Raw genomic sequence first — 18,941 nt, forward strand, 5'->3', positions numbered from 1 at the left:
GGGGGGGAGGTAGTATACTTTGAATTAAGAATTAAAATGCAAATCTCTCCAGGATTTTTACATGAGAAACAAGTTTTGTATAAGATATAAACATGTCCCACAGAATTAATGTATCATGTATTTCATTGTAGTGATACCTGGAGCATCAAAAATTAATTTCAACTGTCAACTTGCTAATTTAACATTAATTTTAAAGAAAGTGGAACACCCATATTTTATGGACTACTTACTGTAACATGGCCTCATTCACAGCTTCTAAAAATGCAGAACTGAGAACCTCTTGTGATCCATCATCATGATAGCTAAGAAGGGCTTCAACCAATGGTGTGACATCAGGCAAAGTTATAAGAGGTACACAGAAGAGGGACATTGATGTTATTTGAGAAGAAATGCTGGTGAAACAAAAGAAATCTTATTTGGTTAACAGGCAATATTTTACTTTTTCTACAATAATTTGTTCATTAAACATAATCATCTGGAAAAAAATCTTAGGAGTACATCTATTTGCAGCGTGGCTACATTCACAGCATACACAGAACAGACTTCAACCATATAACAGTAAAGATATGACACTCACTCTCTCTCTCTCTCTCTCTCTTTTGTTCTGACAATCATACCTGACAAGAATACCTGTCTTTATGTAATATGGGGACTCAAGAGATCACCATGGTTATATTACCACTCTGAGAACAAACAGAACATTCAATGCACAATCCTAACTGCAAGAAAAGGTTTGTTGTAGATTGAGATGAGGTGTGATCTGAAAGCAGCATGAACTTTCCTAGCCCTTTGCCATGACTGTTGGAACTTCATTTTTGTACAATATAATATTAGGTGCAGGATTTTGAATTGGAGAACCAAAACTCTTAAGAAAAAAATCTCAAAGCACAGGAATATCATTTCAGTAACTCAAGTTATAGGTAAAATTCAGGAATATAGCCGTGTTAAGTCTGGAAGATCGTATGCAAGGGGACCTTACAGCACCCTTAAGACTAACTATGTAGAAGAAGTTGTAGCATAAGCTTTTGTAAAGAAAGCAGACAAAGTCTATGAAAGCTTATGCTACAACTTCTTCTATATACTTACTCTCAAAGGTGCTACATGATCTCCTTGTATACTGAGCTTATAGGTGAAATGCTAGTTTCTGTACTTAAAGAAAATCTGGGGTGGGAAATCTGTACTTAAAGAAAATAATCTAATGGGTATAATCTGATACACACACACACACACACACACACACACACACGATAAATTTAGTAAATCAGTTGAACCAAGGAGCAAGCAGATAGTTCCTGGTCCACAGCAAAATACTACATGGCCCAAGAAGGCTCTAAGCACAGGGATTTTACAAACTGTCATAAACAGTAGACATTTTGTTCAATGGAAGAAAGGAGACACATTGTTGCCCACTCAAATAGTGCTGGTATAAAGCTCATCTCTAGAAGCACAGACCTCACTGATATACACAATGAATGGACTAAAAGAAAATTGGCTGTTTTAGTTTTATTTATTATATTTAGTCCATGCCTAAAATCCCCATCATCACAGAGTATATATTTAATAGTTTTATATTTCATGTGTCTGATCTTAAAAAACCAACCCTAAAACAATGGAGAATATTTCTGCTGGCAAACTCTGATTTGATACAGGTTTAGAACTATTGTCTGAATTGTGAGTATCAGAGGACCATGATCCAAATGGGTCGAAGGGTGCGGAGGGCATTCTTTCAACCACCACAGGATGTGGCTCTCCTACACAGACCAAAAACCACCAGTGGCTGTGAGGAATGGGAACTGAGTTCAGCAAATGGAGGAGCTTAACAACAAAAAGAGCATTAGACTACCAAGAGTTTTCTAATTTATTTGAACTAACTACAAGCAGCATGATTATACTCCTAACAGAGTTGACAAGGAGAGCAAGATGTTGAATAAAATATCTCAAATCTGACTCAGCAAGGGGCTAGGACAGTCCTATTATTGAAACAGAAATGCAGACAGCTCATCTGAAACATGCAAGAGGGAAAAGATTAATAGTTGAGCCAGGGTATAATTGCCTTGTACCTGTCCTGATCTCCATGCCAGTAGGGTGATGAATCAGCACGGGATTTTAGTCTAAACTTTAGAGGAGATATCCAAGTGTGAAACCTATTTTGCTGTAAGGTTTAAACACCCTGGATAGAACATTTAAAATTTTCACAAGAACATGGAGTAAATTCACTCCCACTGACATGAAATTCATCAGTCACCACAAGCTGATATATGCCTTTTATTCCACTTAATTAGATACTAACTGATTTTTAAAATAATAAACCTCTTTCTATCTAAGAACAAAGACCTACTAAAAGATTTGCAAAAAAGTATAAGCCGGTAATACTTACCTTTTTTGATTCTTGAATCGATTAGATCGATTTCTACTGATTTCTGTCACTAAAGATAAGACTACCTGTTAAATAAGATCAACCACACATTATCAATGGAAAGATACTTCAGAAAAAATAAATTATATTTTCTCATTATTGGACCTGCAATTCCAGTGGATTTGATGATACCTGCTGTGACCTATGCACTGAATCAAGATCTGCAAGTAATCTTTTTAAACTCATTTTCGATCAGAGAAAGATCCAGTTCTAAAGATGCACTCTTCTAAATTTTATGTCACTATATCAGTCAAGAGCCATAACTGTCAGAGCAAAGTTTAATCAAATATTTAATCAAGTTCAATAATTTTTAATCAAAGTTTAAGCAAGAATTATGTACATACTTATTAATTAACAACATTTTTGACTCTCATACATTATGTACAAAGGGAAAATTGCTTTTCCTGCTAAGAATGACTGGCAGCTTCAGCTAATGCAGTTAGAAATTCTCTTCCATAAACGTCAATATTTTTTGAAAAGGCACCTATATGGAGTTTTTGTTAATATATACAAATATTTAAACCTAATTTTAAGGTAACTAAGGCTCAATCTAGACGGGCCTATAGTGCGCCCTCATCATGTGCTAAGGGTTGGCCAAGGGCACACCACCCATACGTGCCGCACCCCTAGCACATGACAAGGGCGTCAAAATGGTAGCACCCTGTACACATGGCACGCCGTCATTTTGATGCGTGAAGAGGTGAAGAGACACTTGCCAGAAAGTAGTTGGCACCGGAGACAAGCCTATTTGTGAGCCAAGGATATAGTTTGTCATTCTTATAGCTAACAGTCAAGAGTACAACATACTCACATTTTCAAGGAGTTTAGAATGGTAATCAGCAGATGTGAAGCCAAGAGCAGAAATAAAGCTGTTAATACCAGTGTCATGACTTCCCAGTCCAGAAATTGACAACAGATGGCACAATGAGCTCTTGATGAAAAATCAATAAAAGAGGGGGAAATTTGGTTAAAATATAGGTAACTCAAAGTAATTTACATTACAGTTATGAAATAAAGTGAGAGGAAGACTATGTCTACAAAATATGACATTTAATTTGAGTTAGGCTCAATATTATCACATATCAAAGTCCCACAACAGTCTTAAATTATGGGATCTACAAAGATACTAACCCCTAATTTAATCATAAGCAGTAACTAGGACCTGGTGCAAGATGCATGCAGAGAGAGATTGAAAGATGAAAAGAATAGGACAAGAGTAAAATGTGTATGCTTTTTTTGATGTATTTTCCTTTTTGGTAAAGAGCACCGCAAATTTCCAAGAAACATGGATCTCAATATACAACTGTATTCCAGTTCAATAAACATGAATCTGTAAGCTTATTCTGAAATGCAGATTATTGACTTTGAACAATCTTTCATCCTTACAGATAGTAAAATTGCGTGTGTCTATGATGATATACATTCACTAGATACTTTAAGTTAATTGGCACAATAGTTCATAAATTCTTTAAAATGTGCCATTTTGATATATAGTAAGGTACTGTGTAATGAAATATTAAAAATGTATTAAATATCTATAAAAAATAGCATGAAAAGTAAACTAGCCTTCCGTGTTCATTGGACAGAAAGGTTGAGGCTTGCATACATTTGCTTTACAACCAAACAAAACATCTGTACTAGTCACTGTTCACAGAAAGAACAACTGTTACATTGCCATCTAGTGGTTTACATGATAAAACTGATAAACACTTTGAATTTTGAAAACGTATTATCGTCATAGTGCTCAAAATACCAAACCAAGCCCCCCCCCTCCAGAAACCAATGTATTTATGTACCTTGTTCTAATTTTACTCTTCTATACTCTATAACTGCTCTAAAGATTCAAGGTTAGCTTTAAATTTGACACTCCTCGCTAGCCAAATTCAAGTGTGCGTAAACTAATTTTCAGCCATCACACAACAGGAGTAGTATCTTCACACAAATTCCACTGCCTTAGCTTATCATCCATCAAAGGCCATCAATCAGGTCCCTATTGTTCACCACCAAAAACAGTGAGAATGTTTTTGTCTAGTAAATATAGTTAAGTAATACAGCATATGGTTTGCAAGCCAATGATTGTGGATTTGATCCCTGAAATTTCCAGATAGCACCAGGAAATTGAGAAACATTAGAAAGCCATTATTGATTGTGAGTTCACAAACTACCTAAGGTCCTTGACTGAGTGTTGAGGCCTGTAGCCATTTTTCTCTGCAGTCCTGCTAACCTGCATGGGTAAATTGGATGTGGGGATAACTGCTAGAAACAGCTCCAGAATTCAGGTTAGGGTCAAAAAGGAGACTTTAAGCAGCTGCTAAGAGGAACCAATCAGTAACTGGAGTCAGGGACTATTTAATGGCATTTAATTTTTAATACTCTTTTCTTTAAATATGGCATATACATTTTAAATCATGCTTCTAATATATTTTAAGTTATGCTTTGCATGTCTGTTGCACCAGAAGTTACTTCTGAGGAGAAATATATCGAACTCAGCTGTGATTTATATGTTTAGCGGAGAAATATTCATAATATAATAATAATATAATAATAATAATAATAATAATAATAATAATAATAACATTTTACTGATGTTTCCCCGCCTCTCCCGGTTGGATTGAAGCGGGGTTGCAGACTAAGTAAAAACACAGTATATGCACTAAAATTCTCTAACATTAAAATATCCAACATGTAATTATCAATTAACAATTAACTATTAACAATACAATCAGTAAATAGCACAGTGTCTCATTCATGGGGGTAGTCGGTCAGTATATTATATCATATCAGGATATGCTTGGCGAAAAAGCTCGATTTTAAGTGCTTTCCTAAATACCTCCAATGAGGTCGCCGAGCTGATATCCTCAGGAAGGCTGTTCCACAGTCTCAGAGCCCTTATAGAGAGGGTTCAAACTGTTATGTCTCTCTCTCTGAGCAAGTACATCTGAGTCCCCCTGACTCCCAATATATCCAAACTCAGCCATAGAAAAATAACACCATTTTGCAAAGCTTACTTCCAAAGCCAACTAAATCTGAAGGGAGCAGTGAAAAGAAACAAAATGTGATAGAACAAAAGGGCTCAAGTGTTTCATTTCAGTCTTTTCCTCAGCCAATTGAACAATGTGAGTTCCTGGTAACTATTAGTATATTAACAAGCAATATGTACATCCTGTTAATATTTATAATCTTAAAATGGATGCATCCATGGCACATTCAGACAGCAATCAGAAGCTGCACAATTGCCAAAACTAAACAAGTGTGAACATTTTTTCAGCTTACTCCTGGTCACAGTTCCAAGAGACTGTAAATCAGGAGCTTTAAAGACTTTTTATCTTTTCCTTAAAGACGAGTTGTTTCAAATCTAGGTCATTCCTGTTCATTGCATTTGCAGCCCAAACGAATCCATATTGCATTCATACCACCCAAAACCTTTGGTGCTTGAGCCACCTTCAATGAAAGTGCCCAGGACTTTAGATTCTTCAGATTAATTGCCATCTCCACAAGTTTTAGATATGCTTTTAATGCTGTCTTACCCATGCCTTGTAAAGCTTATGGTATTGGTGGTGGATTCAACCGCCCATGGATTGAAAATATTAGAAAATATATATAAATTCTGTAAAGCAAATCTTGATTTTGCCATTTTATATAAGGGACACCATTTCACTATGCTATTGTATTTAATGGGACTTGTGCATCCATGGAGGCAGTCAGAGCAGTTAAAGTGGAACAGCAATGCTTTAAGAGCGTAGTGTGATAATCCTGTTGGCCTCATTCTGTGCAGTATTAGCAAGTGTTAGCTTTGGTGCCATTGTTTCTGAGAGACAACACCAGTATCACCCTCCTCCCCCAATGCCCATCAGTTCTTTGGCACATTTAGCCTGGCTTCTCATCAAAAGCATCTGACATAGGAAAGCCTACTAGCAGCAATGCAACCATCAGTATAGCCTCTGATCTTACAGGAGCATGTAATCCCACCATGATGGAAAGGTATAAAGGGGTGTTGAATGGTTCTTGGCCTGACCAAGAAAAGAATAGATGATCTAGTGCAGTGGTCCCTAAACTGTGCTTTTTGAGGAATTTTGGACTTCAGCTCAAAGAATCCCAGAATACTGGCCAACATGGCTGAGGCTTCTTGGTGCTGAAGTCCAAAATCTCTTAAAGGGCACCATTTGGGGACCACTGATCTAGAGCCATGAAATTTAAATGCTATTCCACATATTCAACCCAAAGTTTGAAGGACTTGGCACATCATTTCTCAAGTTTCTTTAACCCTTCTTTTAAAAAATTATTGATGTCTGGTCACTGAAATTCTGCTTCTATCACCTCTGAATCATTAAAAATCTTATTTCCTAATTTAAACCCTTTTTAAGGTTTGCAAAAAGGAAATAGACAGATGAAGCAAGAGCTAGTGAGCAGGCCGCACAGTCTATGCATTCCGCCTTCAAATTCTTCAAAACATCCATCATCTTGCCAGCCCCTTGAACAGGTGCATTCGTCTTGCAAAAAGAAAACACTTTTCCTCAGGGAACTTCATGCATTCTGGGGATATATCTACTATCTCAGCAATTGTTTTAGCTGAGATTCATAAATATGGCAAAATCAAGCCATGAACATGCTCAATAATTTCAGTAGTTGACACTGTTGAAGGCCTCCCAGATCTTATTGTATTTTCAATCTCAAATTCTCCATGCTGAAAACTGGTGCACCACTTCATCACAGTTGAGTACTGTATAACAGGCACTTGTCATTCAATGTTTGCATCATACACCCATGTATTTTTTTTGGAGTTTTCCACAGCAGCAACGGGAACTTTATGACAGCCCATAGTTCAGCACTTAAAAATTCCATACTTTTTGTTGACATGAATCTACATGATCCAAAAAAAATCAGAAATGAGATCCTGCAAATCCTGCAAAATGGCAGTTTGCAATACATAGGAACACGCTTTCAAGCTACAGTGACAAAATTACACTCAGATTTTGGAAGCAGGTTGGGCTGAGAACTTTTCAGCATCCTTGCATAGTGTCATGGGCGAGTCCCCCACACATTCATGGTGAAATTCACTTGATAGAATCAAATAGGGAACATTGATGTCCTGAAGAATGGTCCTCTTTGCAAATATGGTAGGAATGGAAACAGGAATTGTTGAGTCACTTGCACCTCCTATGGGTCTTGCTTCTCATTAAAACTTGTATTTCAAATCCAGACCCCTAGTTTAATCCACTTTTCCAACATCCTTAAAGAAAAGGATTAAAAGCTTACATTTCTGAGATCTTAAAAAAAAATTTAACAGTTCTTAGTTTTTCTCTTCCAATGGCTAAAGCCCTTAAATTTATTGCTACTTTCCTTTAAAATTATCCTCACCAAATTTTGTGTGTCCCTTGCCACTTGTGGGAAACGAACAACAATAAAACACTGGTTTTGAAGAGATCCTTTTCACTACAAAACAAACAAAAACTTAAGAGAGTTATAGTGGTTAAGTAACTGAGAAGGAAGCCTGCTCATTTACAGACCATCTCAACACCCTCTGTTTATGAAGCTATTCCATGAGTAGGATGTGACATAATATAGCTCACTGATTTTCCACACTCTGATCCAATCATAACAAAATATTCAGATGCTAATTTTGCTTACAAGAATTCTTGCATGCTTATTCATTTGCCTTTCTGGGGAAGGAAGATAACAATTTTTCCACAACCTAAAATATATTAAACAAATAATTTTCAGAATACAGCTTGCACTACACAATTATACGTACAGTCTAAGCTTCCCAAACTAGATTAGTAACACAAGTATCTGGTCTATGATGTTTCATTAGCATGTATTTATGCACAAATATCAGTCATTTATTGCCATACAAATGTATCTAGAAAGTTTAAAAATGAATTTAAGGAAATAAATAAGAATTTTAAAAAATTAAAAAGGAAGTGTGCCTTTTTTCCCTATAGCTCCAAGGCTGTGAAACCTAGATAACCTAATTTTCGCATGGACATCTGCAACTTGATGCTGATGAATTTTAGCTAATAAAATGGTGTCTATATTCTGCAAGACCATCTTCAGTCACCAGATGGCAGACTTTCCTAACTATTGGAAATTAAGTAGTAGTCAAGCCTGGGGTATTTATTTCTCTAGAGATTCCATGCAGCTCCACATGCTGCTCCTTTCTTCCATGTACAGGGCCATGGTAGGGGAGATGGAGGAGAAGAGAACATTATCCTCCCAGGATTTAGCTGAAAGAAAAGCCAAATGGGCATCATGATGACGGTTTTCATTAAAGAATGGAAAGTGAAGTGACAATAGAGAAAAAGCAGCAGAATAATGAAAGTGCCCTAGGACTGGATGTGGGAGACTAGAGGTTTGTAACCCTGTGTGAAGCTGGGTATATCTGCTAATATTATCTATTCCAAAACTGTTGAAATTGCAAAACCGTTAGCAATTTTCAAAACTGTTAGCAACACTTGGATCTCACAAAGTGTTTTCATGAATAGAAGTACATATAACATTTTCATGTTTTAAATGGCTTCCAATTAACAGTGGGCCCTTGGTATCCGCTGGGGTTTGGCTCCAGGACTCCCCCTGGAGAACAAAATCTGTGGATGCTCAGTACCATTAAATATGATGGCATACTAAAATGATGTTCCTTATTTAAAATGGCAACATCAAGGTCTGCTTTTTGAAATTGATATTTTTCTTGAATATTTTCAAGCCATGGGTGGTTGAATCCGTGTATACAGGATGTGTGAATATGAAGAGCCATCTATACATCCAAGAATCATTTTGTATTTTGGCCTAAAATGCATGAGATAAACTAAGTAGGACTCTCCTTCCATGAGGAGGATTGTAAGCCTGGGGGCAGGGAAGCGTCTAATTAAAAAGATTGTATGTACAGTGCTGTCTAAGTTTACAGCGCTATATAAATAAAGGTTAATAATAATAATGAGAGAATCTTTTGATTCGATTCAAAGTCTCTAAGTTCCATAAAAAGTACTTGTAACGACTTCAGTATGATCATATGCAAAAGGATACTGTAGCACCTTTGAAACTGAGAAAGAAATTTGTACCATAAGCTTTCACAGACTGAATCTACTTCATTAGATGCATGAAGTGTGCTTATAGACAGACATTCATGCTCATGAATGAGCAGGTGTACATGTGAATAATAACAGAAATGCAAAACATGTGGGCATGGTGATGAAGTGACAAGCTCAATTTTAATAATGGTCGCTGGAGAATAATGTTGGGAGAAAATATATTGCATAAATGTAGTATGATACTGGCCAGCTGGCTGGCAGCCAGAGGGGGTGTTGTGATAAAATTGGCAAGAGTACCCTCATAAGGCTGCATGTTAAGCAGTGTTATAATATGTGTAATGTATCAGAAAAATGTTATGTTTGATCGACCCACTGTTAATGGACTGGAGTGTGTAGGTACACTTGGCCCTTCATATCTACGGATTCTGCATCCATGGAGTCCACCATCCACTGACTGAAAATATTAACAAAAAGAAAATCCGAAAAGCAAATCTTTTCTTTGTCATTTTATATAAGGCACAGCATTTTACTATGCCTTGTATATAATGGGACTTGAGCACCCATGGATTTTGGTTTCCACAGGGAGTCATGAAATAAACTCCAACAGATATCAGGGGCTCATTGTATATCCCAGTACTGCTGTTTCTTTTTCCAGTCTCTCTCTGAAGTTTTTTCGTTCTAGGATTGCTATTTTGAGGTCTAAGCTGAAATGCCCAGGGAGACTGAAGATTCCTGCAAATTTGTTATTGTTTTGTTTGGGGACATTGCATTCCCATTCCTAATGTCTGATTTATGTCCATTTATCCTTTGGCACAGAGACTGGCCTGTTTGCCCAATGTAGAGTGCTAAAGAGCGTCGTTGACAGATAATAGCATACATCACATTAGAAGATGAGCAAAAGAAAGTACGTCTAATATGGGGGTGATGTGATTAGGTCTTGTGATGACATTACCCAAGTAGATCCATGGACAGAGTTGGCATCTGATTTTGTGGCATGGTCTTGTACCCATCTCCCTATCCAGGTGGTGTGTTCTACTGTAGGTTAGTACAGGAGATCTAGATCTAAGATTGGAAGGCTGTCTGTAGGCAAGTAAAGGCCTGCCACCAAGAGCCATTGAGAAGGCAGCATTATTGTCCAGAAGAGATTGTAGTTCATTGATATACTGAATTGTCTCAGTTGGGAGCTATATATGACCACCAGTGGGGTTCTGCAATTTCCTGTCTTTGATCTGTTCTGTAATTGATTAGTCCCGGTACAAGTCCTGCCTTGTTGATTTTTGTGTGTGTATATATACTGTATGTATATATACGCACACTTCATATGGTGGGTACTAGACTTTCGTGGCTTCTCCCATCTGGGATTTTTCCCTCCCTCGGGGAAAAACACGGGAAGGATGAAGACGAGGAATATGTGCAAAGTGGCCTTAACCTCGCAAATAATTGAAACCTTGAGTGTCAAAGTCGCAAATGTAGAGGGATGACGGTCCAGGTAGTGGTCAGTGAATCTGTGATAATGTCCACTCTGTAGCAGTAGGGTAGTGTCCAGAAAGTGAACTTGCCCTGTGAATAGTTCCAGGTTGAGATTAATGGGATGGTGGAAGTTGTTGAAGTTCTGGTGGAATGTCTTAAGTGAGTCCTCTCCATTAATCCAAATGATAAAGATACTGTCAATGTACAATACAGAGAAGAGGTTTCTGGGAACAGACGTTAAGGAAATGTTGTTCTACGTCTGCCATTGAAATATTGGCATATTGTAGTGACATACATGTGTCCAAGGCAATACTGTTAACCTGAAGGTATATGTTCTTATCAAAAGTGAATTAGTTGTGTGTGAGAACAAAGTGGCAAACTTTGCAGGCTAATTCTGCTATGGTGCCATCTGGAATCCTGTTCCTGAATACTAGTAGTTCATCCTTTTGTGGGATTTTGTATATAGGGATCCTACAGCCATAGTGGCTAAGATGGTGTACCCTGGGAGGCTGTGGATGGACATAGCTTCTGTAGGTAGTCACGAGTGTCCTTTACTAGGGGTGATTGTCTAAGGATATTTTCTATATCTCCAGAGGCACCAATTGTGAGTGTTCCACTACTTACAACAATGGGCCACTCAGGGTTGCCTGTTCATGTATTTTAGGTAAAAGATACAATGCACTTGGTATGTCCATAAGTAAGGGTGGCCTAATCATCTTTTTATATAAAATCCATTAATTGGCTTTTTAAAAAAGATCCCCCTGAACCTAAAGCCCACAATTTTATTACCGGAAAATACCAACCGAAACTATTAGAAGGCAAAGCCTGCCCAGAGGCCTGAAGTAGCAACAGAGAAAGATGAGACATGAAAACTCTAGTCTCATCTTTCCTGCAAGAGTTTACAGTACATGTGATGCATGTCATGTTTTTGTTATGGACATGTGGTTTGAATGAAACCAAGAATGCCACATTCAATAGCTATGGCTTTTCACAGATCTTCCCACAACTCTCTTTGCTTTCAGGAAATACAACACGGGGAGTTGGTGAGACAGAGAAAGAATAGGGATGGGGAAGAATTGTTTTATATTATATTCAGAATTATTTTTAACATACCTTTAAGGGTAGAACTCACTCAAGTTAATGTACTAGATAGAAAGAATATGAGCACAAAACAAAATAAAAATAATACAGTCAACATATGACATCATTCACAACCAGTTTAAGAAAATGTGAGCACAAATTGGTGGGTGTGCAGAGCTCTCATAAGGACCTTCAAGGATGTGATCCAGATGTAATCTAAGCCTGATGATGTGGACATGATACCCGGAGAAGTGAGAGCCACCACGTGTGTACTGGATCCTTGCTCTTCCTGGCTCCTGAAAGCTGCTAGAGGGGACCTGGCCTACTGGATAAGGGGAGTAGTGAATGCCTCATTGCAGCACAACAAAAAGATAGAACTGCTCAAATCCTTTTTTACTTCAGTTTTCCCTCAAAAAGAAGACTGTGTTTCCATACATCAGCAGATTGCAAATTAAGACGGATAAGGAGTTAGTCAGGAATCACCTATTTCCCTTAAATTAGTTCAGATCTGAAGAGTCAGATGAACTACATCAAAATAGGGAAAAGACCAAAATAATTACTGCCCAGTCAGCCAATACCAGAAAAGATTCTAGAACAGACCATTAAAGAGACAGTCCGTAAGCACTTAGAAAGGAATCCTGTGATCACTAACATTCAGCATGGGTTTCCCAAAAACAAGTCATGCCAAATTAATCTATTTCTTTTTTTGATCAAGTTGCAAGCTTGGTAGATGAAGGAATGCTATGGATGCAGTGTATCTTGATTTCAGTAACGCCTTTGACAAGGTCCCCCATGATATTCTTGCAAAAAGACTAGTAAAATGTGGGGCAGACAATGTGACTGTTAAGTGGATCTGTAGTTAGTTGACTGATTGAGCTCAATAGGGCACTCACTATCTTTTTATCCTGGAGAGAACTGATTAGCAGGTTGCCACAAGGTTCTGTCCTGGGCCCAGTGCTATCTTTATCAATGACTAGGATGATGGAATAGACAGCATCTTATCAAATCTGCAGAGGACACCAAATTAGGAGGGGTAGCTAATATCCCAAAGGACAGGATCAGGAGCAAACTTGTTTTCTGCTGCTCCAGAGACTAGGGCATGAAACAATGGCTTCAAATTACTGGAAAAATATTCCATCTAAATATTAGGAAGAACTTCCTGACAGAAAGAGCTGTTCAACAGTGGGCTAGGCTGAGTCGGAGTGTAATAGGCGCTCCTTCTTTGGAAGTTTTTTAAACAGAGGCTGGATAGCCATCTGTTGGGAATGCTTTGAATGTATATTCGTGCAGAGTCACAAATTCTAGCATTACATGGTCACTTCCCCCTAGAATACCAACTGTTTTTATTTCAATAAGCAGCTCCTCCTTGTTGGTTAGAATCAAGTCCCCTAGCAAAATACTAATACTGAATTACACATTCCTATTAGTCCCTTAGCCCATATTTTACCACAGGATGCTTTGTTACTCAAATCAAGTTACACAACATCCACAGCATTCTCTTCATCTAACAAAGCTGTGACTCTATCAAGAAAAGAGAAAATATTAGTCTGGGATAATTTGCTTTTGAGAAATCTATGCTGGCTTTTAGCCATCACTGCATTCTTTTCAAAACATACAGACCTACCGCTTGATAATATGAAGTTCCTGAAGTCAATCTAATGATCAATAGTTGCCTAGCTCCTCTTTTCTGCCCTTTTTGAATATGGTTACAAAATTTGTCTGTCAGCCAGCAGAGATACCATTTGTTGTCCAATAATTCTCAAAGTTTAAAGACAGAGACCTAAATCCAAGGCAGTGGGATAAAACTTCCTTCTCCCACCCAAAGCTAGCCAAACCCTGTCTTCTGAGGGGGTCCTCTGAAACAGGTTTGGAGACATTCAGAGGAAGCTTCAGAGAGAAGGTGAGTTTCCTCCTCTCCCAATTCCACTGGATTCCACTATTCCATTAACGAAAGTCCTCTGTTATATTTCCCCCTTAGTCTGGACATACAATGAAATAGAAAATGGAGCCCATACTAAAAGCAGGAGATCACAGTGATTCCTCTATACAACACATACTAAAGATCTAGCACTAAGAAATGATTGAATATAAATACCTGTTGTTTAAACTGGTGGGGGAAATGCACCTTCCATGGGTATGGGATCCACATTCACACCGCTGACACCCCAGGGCCCCCATGCCTTGATTTATTTGTCCCCCAAATGGCCATTATGCTGTTTAGGGAAGAAGTGATCAATTATTCGAGTTTAGGGGGCTGTGCAAGTCCCTCTGTGAACCTTAGAGGATTACACTGCTTGTGTACCATTATTAAAAGTTTGATTTTTAAAAAAATATATATTTATTTTTGGCCTTGATGTTCTGCTAGGGAGCATTTCACCACATTTTTGGCCCTCTCTGGGCCATTTTAAGCCAGAAGAGGCCTTCTCGTCAGAGAGTAAGTAACTCATAGATTTTTGATCCCTGTGGGCCAGCAAAACAGCCCTGGGAGCAATATGTGGCACATGGGCCATACTTTTTCCATACTTAATCTAGTGTCATTCTGTACATCCTCCTCCAACCTATTTAAGGCCTCGTGGGGCCTTTCTTCAAAACCGGAAGTGACAACTTTTGAAATTGGTTCTAACTGGCCATTTGGAGGTAAAAAAACAAGAGGTGGACAAGCAGGTGCCAAAAGAGACTCTTGGAGGCCATTTGTGGCCCATGTAATACCTTCCGACCACCCTTGCAATAAAAAAAAGTCTGTACAAAATTGGGTAAAATAGTTCTGTAGAAAAGAAACCACATTTTTTCCTGCTTATAAGATGATGAACACATGTGTTGCCAGTGGCATAATCACATTTTGAGACATTTGGAGGAGGGCCAGTAAATAGCTGCAGAAGCAGCATGTTTGGAAATACGCTGCAAGTCCTAAATCAAATTTTCAGTTAGGGACAAGATATTCAACCAAATGAACCAGACCCTTTTCACTGTGCATGTGTGAAGGGTTTCTTTTACTGCTATTCCTATGACTTTCAGTTCAAAAAGTCACAAGCACATAGAATAGATGTCTACAACCCTGGGCACAGGGAAAGAAAAAGGATCATCTGCTTATAATTTATACAAGCAAAATCTTGAATTTCTGCATAACTGAAAAGAATATCATTTTTAAATTTTAACATTTATCTTCATACAACACACTGGGAATATTCATAATGTAGAATAATGAGCGCAGAAAGCATTAGAAGTGCTATTGTACATTAAGATTTAAGATTTAAAGTAGGTTATTTAAGATTTATGCCCTTGTAAAGCTTATAAATCCATTAAATTAGGGAAGAGGAATCTTATTTTCTATGGGGATGATGCATAACAACAGCACTAGTTGCAGCCGATGCGAGGTGCAACCAAGACCCTTTTCCCTCTTTCTTTCTGCCCTGACACCATTTCTCTCTCTCTCTGCTGCCATCTCAAAGTTGGGATGGGGTAGTGGTACAGGAACAATTACAATTGACCCTTGTTATCCGCTAGGGTTTGGTTCCAGGACCCCCGTGAATAACAAAATGCTCTTTTTTTCACTTTTAGCTTTATTCTTTTCTCATATTCTTTCTCCATCCCTATGTTACAATTCCTTTGAGTAAAACATTTTTATTCTTGGCTTTTGATCTCATTAATTTAAATCAAACAATAATACTTAATTTTTTTTTACTTTACTAAAGCATCTTACTTTAACCATAGCCATTATATCTTTTCAAAATGACATCTTATTTCTTCATAATATCATAACATTTGACCATTTTTTCTTTAATAAAACATAAAGTAGCTGCCAGTCATTTTTAATAGTTTCTTCATTTTTATCCTTTAACCAACATGTTAATCTATCCATTTCTGCTGTTTCATACATCTTAATTAACCATTTGTAGAGTAAAAGTGAAAGAAGGAGACTAAGAATTTATGTGAAGAAAAGTATTTGGAAAACAACGTAAAGATACATCAAAACAAAAGTAACAAAATAAGGAAGGAGACCAGGCAGTAGGAACTTAACTGGATGTTATATGTAATTTTAAATAGATTGTAAGTGGTGTGTAAGTGTGATGTTTGTTTATTTGTCACTTGTAAATTTATGTTGTTTTGACAATGTAATGTGATGTGATTGTATGGTGTTGTAAGTAAAAAAAAAGAATAACAAAATGCTCAAGTCCCATTAAACACAATAGCATAGCAAAATGGTGTCCCTTATATAAAATGGAAAAATCAAGGTTTGATACTTGAAATTTATACTTTTTTTTGAATATTTTCAAGCTGTGGATGCTTGAATCTCTGTATAAAAAATCCAAGTATAAGGAAAGCCAACTGTACTCTGAACAAGAACTCCACAAATGAGGAATCTGGGGGGAAAATATGTATGCTATGTTGGCTGGATTCGTCTTGCAACCTTTTAGTGTACATGAGGCCATATGTAAGTAAAAGCAGCCTCATGGGTTTAGATGGGGGTGATTCCCTATGGACTAGAGCCCTTCCACACTACACAATTATACAGTATAGCTTTTTGATTCCACTTTAAAGGCCATGGCTGTACCTTCTGAAACCTTAGGTTTCTAACATGACAAAGCACTATAGCTCCCCTCAAAATTTCAGTTCTAATTATATTTGGCTTCTATTTTTACACAGTTGAATCCAGTCTTCAACGTTTCTGTTTCATCTAGCACTGAGATTTTTATAGACCAATGAATAATATAGAATAGATCAGGGGTAGGCAACCTGCGGCCCGCGGGCCGGATGCGGCCCGGCGGGGCCTTGGGACCGGCCCCAGCCCAGTCCTGCCGCCGATTGCCGCCGGGGGCTTCGGCCTCTCGCGCACAGGGGCAAGGGGGGCAATTGTCTATATACGCCTCAGAAACATGCATTTATATTAACATTTTTTTTTAAATCAGCAACTTTTTTTGCATGTCCTCCACTTTTTTAAAAAAGGTGTCCACCATTTGAAAATGTTGTCCTACATTTGTCCCGGTTTATTTATTTATTTAATTATTTTTAATTATTTAATTATGTTTTTTGGCTTCTGCCCCCCAGTTGTCTGAGGGACAGCAACCCAGCCCCCGGCTCAAAACGGTTGCCTACCCCTGGAATAGATTGATCAAGCTTCATAATGTGAGCTGAAAATATGTCTCTCGATATTTTAGCCAAGTGCTGCTTTCCTTTTTAAAATGCTGAGTTAATCTGGTCTACTGAACAAAATGCAGAATCAAAAGTGATAATATGAAAATAGAAAATTAATTTAAAACAGACAAAAGTGAAAAGTCAGTGTTCATTTCTATTGCAAAAAAAAATTAACACACCAGAATTTTTCTAGCAATCTTGCATCATGTTTGAGGAAAGAGTTACTACATTCCTTTGAGACAGAAAAAGTAAATAAGATTTAGTTCAGAGAGGACCTTTTTTCTCTTAAAACCACTCCCTCTGTCATTCTACCATCAAAGCCAAAGAATTCAACTAAAGCAGAGGGAACGGGTATCAGAAACCTTGCGTAACCAGAGAACATTAAGATGGCTTTGGAATGCTGTTTTCTTCAATACTGTTACAATCAATGTTTCAGGGAGTAAGATGGACAATTCTCTGTGACCACCCACATGATGGGAAGCACTATGATTAAAGTGAGCTCGGCATTCCAGTATCTGCCAGAACAGTCTGCTTCATATTGTAATTATTATATTTGCAGTCTTCTTTTAATTACTTTCATGTGTTCTAACATGTTCCCCTGTATCATCCAACTTGAAAATCACTGAACATTCTTGGTGTAGTTTCTTCTACACTATTTTAAAATTAGACACTTATTCTTCACAAAATCAAAACAAAAACAAAGTCTGACTAATACAAAGCATTGTCAGCAGATTTTTTTTTATATAAAACACCTAAAGTTTGTTAGGCATTGTACAAAACTTTAATTTTTTTTGAGCTGGGGCCACTCAAGAGCACAGCTCCTGCTTGTATGGTTACAATTTAATAGGTTAAAAAAAGGGAAAAGAAAAGAAACAGGGGTAAGGGTTGCAAATCCAGGCCCTAATTCTTCATAAGGTTGCATACATGTTTAAAGGTAATGTGGACTAACCACTGAGGAAGAAAGCATTGGCAAAGGAAGACCCCCAAATGGCTTTCTGGTCCCAAACTATATAACCCTTGGGAATCCATCCAAAAGTCAGTAAGAATGGGCTATACTGTCATAACATCTTCCTCTGCTGCTAGAATGACCATTAACTACTATCAAAATAATTGCCGTTTGTTTACATAATAACCTACAGCATAGTTTAATGTACCTTTTCTCTTAATCTCTCTCTCATTCTCTGTTTTACAACTAAGAGAGTAACACTATAACTATTGTCCTGTGTCAGAACTGAGTGCAGTTACAGGCCTCCCCAAGCATTCTTTCGATGTTGAACATTAACAGTTACTACACACAGCTGACAGCAAAGAAGGCTCTCAGTCCTTTCACTGATGCAGTCTAGTGTTCCCTCAGCAACAATGGTAGAAAAATGTGCCGGCATAACCCATCTCCCCCAAACCCCCATAGCTATAAGAATTGTGCAGACAAATTAGTAACAGAGGAAAATTCATTTATCCAGTCAGTCCTCAGCCTTCATGTCTTTTCCTGGCCTCAAACTGCCAAACTAATGTAAACAGTACAAAACAAGGTCACTAATATAAATTAAATCTTTCTTTAGACTGGACAACTGTTAACATTTGGCCATGATGCTAATAGGGACTCCCAAATCCATCTGTCTGTGGAACAGACCCAACTCACTCCTCTATGCTTATCTATTCAGAAGCATTACCCATTCTGTCCGGTGTCTCTCACTCTCTGGTAAATGCCTACAGAATTGCAGCAGAAATATAAGGTTTTTAATATGCTTTTAGAAACCACTCTGCAAACATTATTGTCTATAAATCTTTCAAGCAAATAAATGCAATTGGAGAAAAAT

At 37.6% G+C, this 18,941-nt stretch overlaps 1 protein-coding gene across 2 annotated transcripts in view; it reads right to left on the minus strand.

The window, feature by feature from the left end:
* FANCC (FA complementation group C) overlaps window positions 1-18,941 on the minus strand; it is an 83,204-nt gene that overhangs the window by 32,396 nt on the left and 31,867 nt on the right. For both annotated transcript variants that reach the window (XM_042453711.1, XM_042453710.1), the window contains exons 5-7: window positions 3,228-3,347; window positions 2,378-2,442; window positions 231-392 (exon numbers count right to left, since the gene is read on the minus strand). In XM_042453711.1, the coding sequence (XP_042309645.1) occupies window positions 231-392; window positions 2,378-2,442; window positions 3,228-3,347 (347 nt within the window). The remainder of the gene's footprint in view (window positions 1-230; window positions 393-2,377; window positions 2,443-3,227; window positions 3,348-18,941) is intronic.

Source organism: Sceloporus undulatus, chromosome 2 (assembly GCF_019175285.1).
Source record: "Sceloporus undulatus isolate JIND9_A2432 ecotype Alabama chromosome 2, SceUnd_v1.1, whole genome shotgun sequence".
NCBI classification, from domain to species: Eukaryota; Metazoa; Chordata; class Lepidosauria; order Squamata; family Phrynosomatidae; genus Sceloporus; species Sceloporus undulatus.